This window comes from Phascolarctos cinereus, unplaced genomic scaffold, assembly GCF_003287225.1.
Source record: "Phascolarctos cinereus isolate Bilbo 61053 unplaced genomic scaffold, phaCin_HiC Scaffold_4;HRSCAF=312, whole genome shotgun sequence".
NCBI classification, from domain to species: domain Eukaryota; kingdom Metazoa; phylum Chordata; class Mammalia; order Diprotodontia; family Phascolarctidae; genus Phascolarctos; species Phascolarctos cinereus.
This window is the reverse complement of record NW_027555847.1, coordinates 142,579,885-142,590,996: the sequence shown is the minus strand read 5'-3', so window position 1 is coordinate 142,590,996 and position 11,112 is coordinate 142,579,885. Positions and strand designations below refer to the sequence as shown.

The window sequence follows — 11,112 nt, the reverse complement described above, 5'->3', positions numbered from 1 at the left end:
TCACAGTTTCCATAGGGACAGATTTCTGCTCAACACTTTTTTCACTGCAGCATTCACATCCTTGTTCCTCAGACTATAGATGATAGGATTGAGCATGGGGGTAAAAATCCCATAAAACATGGCAATCAGCTTATCTGTGGTCAGTGAGGCTTTGGACTTGGGCTTCATATACATGAGGAGGACAGACCCATAGAAGATGATTACCACAGTCAGGTGGGCTGAGCAGGTAGAAAAGGCTTTGCTTCTCCCCTCAGCAGAGCGGATCTTTAAAATGGTGGAGAGGATGAAGAAATAAGAAACAACGATTAATAGAAGAGGGGTCAAGGTGAAGATTACAGTTGCTACCAGCATGATGAGTTCATTTAGGGAGATGTCGGTACAGGCCAGGTGCATGACAGTCACAATTTCACATGTGAAATGGTCAATAACATTTTTCCCACAAAAAGGCAATTGCATAGTAAGAATGGTTTGAAACAGAGAGTTAAGGCCACCTATTAGCCAACACAAAGCTGTCAGGTGCACATAAACTGTCCTGTTCATGACAATGGGATACCTTAGAGGGTTACAGATGGCCACGTAGCGGTCATAAGCCATCACAGCCAGTAGGAGACACTCTGTAGTTCCCATGGCAAAAGAGATTGACATCTGGGCTGCACATCCTGAGAAGGACAAGGATTTTCGAGTTGACAGCCAGTTAACCAGCATTTTGGGCACAAATGAGGATGTGTAACAGATATCTAAGAAGGAGAGATTACTGAGAAAGAAGTACATGGGGGTGTGAAGATGGGAATCCAGAATGCTCAGTATGATAATGACACCATTTCCGAATAGGATAACTATATATGTGGTCATGCATAGCACAGAAAAGAATATCTCAAGTTTTGGGTATTTGGAAAGTCCAAGTAGAATGAATTCAGTTAGAACTGTCTTATTGGTCCCTTCCATTTCTTTCTCCTTTCAGCTGGAAGAAGTGAGAGGAGAATATAGAATGAAGTACCATTAGGATTTCAACAAATATTTGAGCCTTACCATATTACTATTCATGGATTATGTAATTGGATATAATTATAGTCTTGGAATCAGAAGGACCTGAGTTTAAATACTGCTTCCCACCCTTACTTTGTGATGCTGGGAAAGTCATTTAACCTCTGTCTGCCTGAGATTCCTCATCTGTAATATTGGGATAATAATAGCATCTATCTCATAGAATTATTGTGAGGGTGGTATGAGATAACACATAAAGCATTTTGGAACACTTTGTTTCCGTTACAAATTCTATACTCTTTCTTCCCTTATACCATCCAGATGATGTGACTATTCCATTCAAAATTATATATTATTTTCTCTATAAAAGCATCCACATGAAGTCACTGATTCTTATGTTGTCCATATTCTAACTTATCAATAGCAGAAATAATTGCTAAAAACAATCTTAGATGAGTTAAGAGGCTCAGTAACTCAATTTCCATATTTAGTCAAAGTTAGAAGTAATTTCACACACGCAGAGAGAAAACATGTATATTTAAAGCACTTTGCAAAACTTTAAGTGCTGTTATATAATTCTGAGAGATTTATGGCATTAGAGGAAGCAGTAAGATTGTCTTATAATGAGTTGGTTTTTTTTTTTGGTACCTCCTTAACTAAGTGATTTGTCTGAGGTACAAGTTAGACCCTGCCTTATATAGAGGGAAGGGTATCCAGGATACATTTCATTTGATATGGGAATTAAAGAAAATGTTTGCATTGTGTATGCTGCTAAAAGTCTCTTAAATTATTGTTTCCTTCTAGGAAATCTAAGATGCTAGCAGTATCAATGAAAATAATTATTATTAATTTTAGTTCAATAAATCCCTTTCTTCCATTTTCAAATATTTCCAAATAAAATTACTTTGCTTTGTTGATATTTCTCCCTATCCCTTATAGATTCATATAATAAAATTAGAGTTGCACAGGACCTAAGGGATCCTTTACTCTAGAAGATTCTTTTTCTCTGTCATGGACCCCTTTGGCAGCCTGGTGAAGCCTAAAGACTCCTTCCCAGAATAATGTTTTTTAAATTAATAAAGTAAAATGCATAGGACTACAAAAGAAACTAATTATATTGAAATATAGTTATCAAAATATTAAAAAATCAAGAACCCCTCCTCTAATCTTTTTTCTTCCTTACTTCCTTTCTTTTTTCTTCTTTTTCTTTCCTTCCTTCCTTCTTTTCCTTCCTTCATTTCATTCTTTCCTTCTTTTCCTTCCTTCCTTCCTTCCTTTCTTCCTTCTTCCTTCTTCCTTCCTTCCTTCTTTTCTTTCTTCTTTTTTTTTCCTTCTTTCTTTCTTTCTTTCTTTCTTTCTTTCTTTTCTTCTTTCTTTCTTTCTTTCTTTCTTTCTTTCTTTCTTTCTTTCTTTCTTTCTTTCTTTCTTTCTTTCTTTCTTTCTTTCTTTCTTTCTTTCTTTCTCTCTCTCTTTCTTCTATCTATCTATCTATATCTATCTATCTATCTATCTATCTATCTATCTAATTATCTGTCATCTGTCTCTAGACCACTTATATGGTTTAGAATCAATTCATAAAACAATGAACTAGGGGTCAGAGAGAATGTGAATTACTATAGAACAATACAAATATTTATTGAAGAACCCATAGTATATCAATCCCTTATTTCTAAGAAATAAAGTAAAAGAATAGTCAGGAAGTTTAGGTTGATAGGGAAACAAAGTTATGTACCTCCATTTTTCTGATGACAGAGGGCTAATTTTCTCCACAGGCCTTGGCGGTTCCATATAGGTTCATGATAGCCATATTATTCATCTCATCTCCCTCTTATCTACTGTCACTGTGTGGAATGGGAGACAAGTTTTACTTAGACTCTATTATTGTATTTATCATGAAACATTTTATTTTTATTTCACCTTCACATAAGCATGTGCTTTGTATGTAGTAAGAACTTAATACATGCTTTTTTCACTCACTTATTCATTCATTCCTTCATTTGTGGTAAACCCCTGTAAACAAGAAGTTGCAGACAACATGCTACACTCTTCTGTTGAATGAAAGAGCTCCACTGAATTTTTAATTTCTGCTGCTCCATTTAAATTTTTTCCTTTTATGCCATTATCTTCAATGGGCACAATCTTCCCTCAAAATGCATCTACCTGTGTCTTAGACTATTTTGTTATAGAGAAGAAGCTGTTGGGTTAATAGTGGGCAAAACTTCCTAAAGTGAAAGGTGCTGCCTTAGGCAAGTGAATGGATTACTGAACCTAAAATTAGAGCTGGGTTCAAGTCCTGGCCATGTCACTTACTAGCTAAGTGTTATAGTGGATAGAGTACTAGATCTCAAGAAAAATTAGTCAAGAAGACTTGAATTTGAATCCTGTCTCTAACACTTACTAGCTTTGTGACCCTGGACGAACCTCAGTTTCTTCAACTATAAAATGGGGATAATAATAACACCTATCTCATAGGGTTGTTGTCAGGATCAAATGAGATAATATATGTAAGGTACTTTTGCAAACTACAAAGCACTACATAAATCCTAACAATCACTATTATTGTAGGTGATGTGGTTGTTAGTTATATGACCTTGAGTATATCACTTTGCTTCTCTGGGGGTTGGTTTGTAGAATTCAGTTGTTTTTCAGTTGTGTCTTATTCTTTGTGACCCAATTTGGGGTTCTCTTAGCAAAGAGACTAGGGTGGTTTGCCATTTCCTTCTCCAGCTCATTGTACAGATGAGGAAGCTGAGGCAAACAAGGTTAAATGACTTGCTTAGGGTCACATAGCTAGTGAGTGTCTCAGGCTGGATTTGAACTCAGAAAGATGAGTCTTCCTGCCTCTAGGCTTGCAGTCCCTAGGCACTATGGCACCACCTACCTGCCCCTGTGAGGGAGGAGGTCATTTAACTCAGGTCAGGGAAGAGTCAACATTCACAACTTGAAAAGGTTGAGGTAGAGAAGCCCAATCTTCACCTGTAACACAAGGGGACTGCATTTTAAGACAGTGGTGTCAAACTGAGATAGAAACAAGGACCACTAAACTGTACATAAGGATCCTTGTGGGTGTATATTGACTTAGAAAACAACATATTAATGTTATCTTTATTCTATTGTATTTTTATTCATTTTGTTCAATACATCCCAATAACATTTTAACCTGGTTCAGGCCACAGTCTGCAAGCCATGTTTTTGATACTTCTGACTAAGATCTCTTGACTTTATGGAAAAGAGAGCTGATTTTGGAGCTGGAGGAGCTGTAATAATGAGAAAGTTGATGTCAATCAGCTTGAGGCTAGAGGAGGGAGGAAACATGGTCCTGTGAAAAGAATACTGGATTTGAAGTCAAAGGATCTGAGTTTCAGTTCCAGCAATGCTACTTACCAGTTGTGTGATCTTGATTCCTGGACCTCAGTTTCCTCATCTGTAAAATGAGGGGGTTAGACTAGATGGACTTGAAGGTCACATTTAGTTCTAAATCTATGGTCCTTCCAACTCTAGATCTCGTGATCCCATGGAATATTTTTTGTCTTAGTAACTTAGGTGCAATGATGCAGCGAATGATTCTGACAATACTTGTTACCCACTTGTATATCCTAACTCAGAAGATTTTCTTCTGTGGGGTCTGCAACTTTGCTTTTTAAATCTTATATTAAAACTAAATAATTCCCATTGTTAATATAATTGAAGTACAATTTACATTTTTAGCATTGAGGATTTTCTCTATGGAATATAAATTCAGTTATGTTCTGCCTATGGCTGCTCTAGTTAGAGTTTTATAACATGTGTGTGTGTGTGTGTGTGTGTGTGTGTGTGTGTGTGTGTGTGTGTGTGTAAGGTGGTCTCAGATTTGTGATTTCAATCATGTAGGGAACTCAGATGCAGAAAATTCTTCCATTAAAACATATGGTCAACTAGACTATAACTTATAGTTGCCTGGGGGGCATTTAGAGAATGACTCACGAATCCAAAAGGCAGACCATTCCATTCTTAAATTGAACCAAAACCTTCCTTTTCTTAAATCCAGTCCCTAGGTCCCAGATTTACCCTCCAGAGTCAAGCAGAAAATGTTTTATCAAAAATAAAAGTTTTTTCTAAATAATGATAATATTAATAGCAACAATGATGATCAACATGATAATAATGATGATGTGACTCATCCACAGTCACACTGCTAAGAATACATCAGAGCCAGAACTTGAATCCATGTCTACATTGCCTCTTATGAATAAATAATAACAAAAATATTCATAAAATCATGAAATCCCACTGTAATACTATTGCTGTTCTTTGTGTACATTTATAAAAAATGTACAGGGGTAGCTAGGTGACGCGGTGGATAGAGCTCCAGCCTTGGAGTCAAGGAGGACCTGAGTTCAAATCCGGGCCTCAGATGCTAACTGTGTGACCCTGAGTAAGTCACTTAATCCCTACTGCCTCAACAAAAAAGAAAAAAAAAGAAAAAAATCTACAGAATGAACTAATCAATTAGTTGAGTCCAATGGTCAAACCAGATAGTATGTGTAGACAGAGCTTCATTTCTTAGGATACTACACAAGAAGAAACTGTAGTTTTTATGTGTGCTTGATGTGTTAGAGATTTCTCCTTCCCTAACTTAAAATATCTGAACCTGCAATTCTTACATAGTTCAAATACCTGTGATTTCATTGCTGGGAGCTCTCCTTGCACCAACATGGATGACAAGCTCACCACAGCATACCAGATGCTGTGACCCAACAATTCATTGCCCTGTGCCAAGACCCTCTCCAGATTTAATTAGGCTGTTCCTCGGATGGAAAATACTGTCGGCCACAGGCTGCCTTGTGAAGCTTTGAGTTTCCTGTCTTTGGAAATATTCATTCAGAGGCTAGATGGTAATTTTTTGAGGATAGTGTATAGAAGACACATGCTTTCAATAAAGGTTGGACTAGGTGATTGATGAAATGCCTTTTAATCTGAGATTTTATAATTAACCTCCAATGTCATGTTGTAGCCCTTGGTGGGCAACATCAGTAACCATTAAGAAGCAAGGAGAACACTGAGATGCCACTAGGGAGAAGCCCTAGTTGAAACAAATACGTGACATATAGAAAATTCACAAAATGCTAATGATGCTAGAATGAAACCACTGTCACTGAGCTTTAATTTACAAAACATTGAATCATAATTTTAATTTCTTCCTAGATGTTTCTTTCTTGTAGATCAGAATTAAGTGGTTTCTTTCCTGGTTACCCTTTTGCAGGGGTGGGGAACCTACATGTGGCCCTTTAGGTCCTCAAGTGCAGCCCTTTGACTGAATCCAAACTTCACAGAACAAATCCCCTTAATGAAAAGATTGGTTCTGTCAAATTTGGACTCAATCAAAAGGTTGCACCCAAGGACCTAAAAGGCCACATGTGGCCTCAAGACCACAGGTTTCCTACCCCTTCCTTAGAATCTCTAATTCAAGTCACGTTGATTTTTTTCATAGATATTTGAATATGAAGTTCTTTGTTTCAGAGTCCTATTTCATGATAGAAGGGCTGACATAAACCCAGCATTACAGAGAAGTTTCAAACACCTCTTTAAGAGAACACTTTTAAGAGAGATATTGGAATAGAACGTTTCTGGTACTTACCCAGCAATGATGAAATAAAATCTAGTGCCTTTCAATGAATTAAAAGGTTCAGCTTAAGAGGCAGCTGAGAGTCAGGAGATCTGGCTCCTGACTCCACCCCTGATTAACCATGGGACCTTAATATACTCACTGGCTCTATTTGAGGCTATTTTCCAGTAAGAGGCTTGGATTAGACGTTTGGTCCTCTTCCAGCTCTGATGTTCTGAGATTTTATGGGCTTCCAAAGCTAAGTTTTAGGTATCAAATCATCTCATATACAAACCACATGATGGGAATTTTAGTTGATCCACAATCTCCAATTCTAATTTATGTGCAAAAAGAATTTCTAAAAGATCAGGCACTGGGGCCAGAAGATAATTGAAATCTCTTGTGTCTTTAAGAGACTTTTTTTAATCCTAGCAGCAATTTAAAGTTTTGAAGTGTGAATGTTCAGAAGTGAAGGAATACACATGAATGCTTAAGGGATCATATCCCCAATACCCAATTATATAGGACTTAATAATAAATTTTAATTAATATAGAATTCCGTAGACCAAAAAAAAAAACTCCAAAAAAACCCTCTTCCCTCAGAGAATATAGAGAGGGGCTTTTCTTGCCAGTGGGGGAGTATTCTCTACTCAGCTCTTCTGAGAGTTTTCTCCCAGCCTTCCCTGGAAGAAACTAATAGGTTCTAAAGATACAGAATGTATTGTAAGTATGAGATAATAGATGTTTAGAAAAAAGAACATTGTGTGTACCCCTGGCATATAGGGAAGGCCTTTAGTTTATCTCACAGGAAAACTGAAGTTTGGGGTGACAAAATCTTAAGATGAAAGTGGAAATGCTTAGTGTTTTTCATTGTTAAAGGTGTCAGAAATTCAGAACACAAATTGAGCTAAGAGTCCTCAAAGGAGAATTCCAAGAGAGGCTGTATGGTGCAATGCAGAGTATGGGATTTACTTTGGGAAGATCTAGATTCAAATATCATCTTTGTTACTTACTAGTTACATAGCTGTGGACCTTAATAAAGAAATACCAGTGATAGCTAGGTTACACAGTGGATAGAGCACAGGCCCTGGAGTCAGGAGGACCTGAGTTCACATCTGGTCTCAGACCAGATTTTTGATGCTTACTAGACATGTGACCCTGGGCAAGTCACTTAACCCCAATTGCCTTGCAAAAAAATAGTAAAAAAAAATACCAGTAGTACCCATTTCATAGAATTGTTATGAGAATCTAGTAAAAAAGTCAATCTAAAGGAAACTTAAAATCACTACATAAATATCAATTATTATTATTCTCATATGCAAAAAAAGAGAATGAGCTGGTCACACTGTGTGATGTGAAGGGGTAGACAATGATCTGTTCATATTCTTCATTGGTTTTCTTGAAATATCAGTGCTAGAAGACTTCCAACTTTTCATTGTATACTCCATTGGATAGCAATGTGACAAACTTACGGAAAGCCAAAGGCAAGAGTCAAGACAGGTAGGATTGAATGAGTTGTAATTTGGATCATGTGTGGGAGTAATCACATCAGTGGGATGAAAGATCTATTTGAGTGAAACCCTACTATTTTTGATGATACCATCATACTTCTAGTCAATTAGGTTTACAACCTTGGAGTCGTATTTGTTCAGTTCAGTCATGCATGAGTCTTCATGATCCCATTTAGGGTTTTCTTGGCAAAGATACTGGAGTAGTTTGACATTTCTTTCTCCAGCTCATTTTACAGATGAAGAAACTGAGGCAAATAGGGTTAAGTGACTTGCCCAGGGTCACACAATTGCCTGAGGCCACATATGGCCTCAGAAAGATTAGTCTTCTTGACTCCAGGCCTAGTGCTCTGTGCACTCCCGCGCCACCTAGAGGTCACACTTGAGTCTTCCCTTGTTCTTACCTCTCATATTTAAGCAATTGTCTTCGTGACTGTCTGCACAATATCATTCTCATCTCTGCCCTTCTTTTATCTCAGATGATTGCTCCCTTAGTTCAGGCTCTTATTATCTCTCACCTGGACCATGCCTTTCTAATTAGTCTCCCTGCTTCAGGTCTCTATGCTGTACAATTTATCCTCTGTACAGCCCTCAAAGTATAATATAATCTCATTTACAACCTCTTCAGACTCCCTCCTGCCTATCTTTTCAGACCTATTTCATATCATTCTCATTTATGTTCTCACTGAACTGGACTGTTAATTGCTGCCTGAAACCAACATTGTATCTCCTTCCTCCATGCCTTTGCGATAAGATATGCCCTATGCCTGAAAGCATCCTTCCTCCACCTTGGCTCTCAGAAACCCTGTTTCCATCAAGGTTCAGCTCATGTATCCTTATCTACCAGTAGACTTTTCCGGCCCTCCAGTTTTTAGTTCTGTCTCTGTCCTGGAATTACTTTGCCTTTACTGTATACATATTGTAACTGTTCAGTTAACTGTTCATTCATTGAGGACAGATATTAGTTTTTGCTTTTGTATTCTCAGCATCTAATGCAGTTCCTAGGGTATTTAGCAGAGATGTGCTGAATTTGAAATTCATTCAGGAGCTGAAAAATTCTAACCGAAAAATTCTGATGGTCTTAACCAATGCATTAACTGTCAACTCCAGGTTTATGCTATTGTAAATGTGAAAGTGTGTCCTTCTTTCAATTGCTGACAAAGTGTTGAACAGAATAGGACCAAGTATACAGCTGTGTAGCCCTCCACGAGGGACTTTCCTCCAGGTTGCTATTTATCCATTAATCCACACTCTTTGGATGCAGTCATTTAATCATTTCTCAGTCTACCTAACTATTGTGCCAACCAATCCATTTCTTTCCATCTTATTCTCCAAAATGTTTTCTGAGATTCTCTCAGATGATTTGCCGAAATTCCTATATGGAATGCCTGTGATATTTCCCCTGACTAGTAACCTAACCTTATTGTAAGAAAAGGATATGAAGTTATTCTGGCATGGGCTAACTTGTAGTGCTAGCAGTGAATGTTGCTTCCCTGTCTCATTGCTCTTAAACCAGCAGTGGGGCTGCAATCAAGCTTAGTTACACAGTATGATTCAAAAGTTTATTAATCAAATTAGTAATGCAAACAAGATTATGGGGACCCCTACCTGTTTAACCTGATAGATTGAAAAGAATTTTAAAAATTGTAGCGCAAGAAGCATTTGCATGGAAATTGATCCTGGTAATTACCATTAGTTTTGCCTTTTCATTTAAGTAGGTCCTCTACATGCAGGCCCTTTCACAGCCAATTAGGGCTATTGGTTGCATGTGTTGTCATTGTTTATCCTTCCTACACAAAGAAGAACAATGATGTCATGGTGTTGGGGTCAAGGTAAGGTATATTCAGTTGTGGCTGAGCAGTCCAATATGAGCTCAGAAGGCTCCACCACAGGTTAGGCACAAATTGTCTCTTTGAACATTTGGGATGGAGACATCTCTAGATTGGTGGATCTCATTTCTTTCGTGCTACTGTGATTCTGCTTTGCTTGTTAGAGCACAGTGCCTTCCTTGAGGCAAGCATGCCATACTGGGCGGGCCTGTGCCAGTGTCTCCTATGTTTCACAATTGATACTAAAGTTTTTCAGAAAGGTCTTATCAGTATCCTTCTATTGCTTCTTCCCTCCTCTCTGTGAGTGCTTGCCTTGTGTGAGTTCTCTGTAAAATAGTCTTTTAGGTAAATGTATGTTTGGCATTCTGGCTACATGGCCAGCCCATCAGAACTGTGCTGTTTGTAGTAGAGTTTGAATGCTTGGCAGTTCAGCTGTAGAGAAGACCTCAGTGACTGGTACCTTATCTTGCCAGGTGATCTTCAGAATCTTCACAAGATAATTAAAATAGAATTTTCAAGCGTGGTGCTGGTAAATTGTCTAGGTTTCATAAGCATACAACAATGAAGTCACCATAATGGTTGTGTAGAACTTCAGTTTGGTATGCAGTTCAATACCTCTCCTCCCCCACTTTCTTTTGGAGACTCCCAGATGCTGAGCTAGCTCTGACAATGCATGCACCAATCTCATTATTTATGTGGACATCCCTGGTTAAAAACGCTCTACTTTTTTATGTTGAAAATCTGAAGGTGGAGACTTTTTTTTTTGGTTTTCATGGGCCCCCCAAATCTCAGAACTCCAAGGAGCGCAGAAGTTCTCTAGTCCAAATGGTACTTGAAGAGAAATTCTCCCAATAAAAGTACTGAAAAGTGGTCATCCAGTTTTCACTTAAAGACCTCCAGTGAGAGAAAACTCATTGCCTCCGAAAACAGTCCTTTACTTTTCTTTGGATAGCACTAATTATTGGGAAGTTTTCCCTTACATTGAGCCCATGAGACAATCAGAATGAGCCTAATGCTGCTTATCCATGACTGCTCTTCAAAGTAATAATAGCTTTCATGTCCTTTTTTTTTTTGTGAGGCAACTGGGGTTAAGTGACTTGCCCAGAGTCCCACAGCTAGTAAGTCTGATGTGTCTGAGGCTGGATTTGAACTCAGGTTCTCCTGACTCCAAAGTAGGTGCTCTATTCACTGTGCCACCTAGCTGCCC

General features: G+C 38.0%; 1 protein-coding gene across 1 annotated transcript; it reads right to left on the bottom strand.

The window, feature by feature from the left end:
• Positions 1-945, bottom strand: LOC110214588 (olfactory receptor 13C9-like). The gene has a single exon (XM_020995575.1). The coding sequence runs from the start codon at positions 943-945 to the stop codon at positions 1-3; it is 945 nt and encodes a 314-aa protein (XP_020851234.1).
• Between the last annotated feature and the right edge of the window lie 10,167 nt (positions 946-11,112).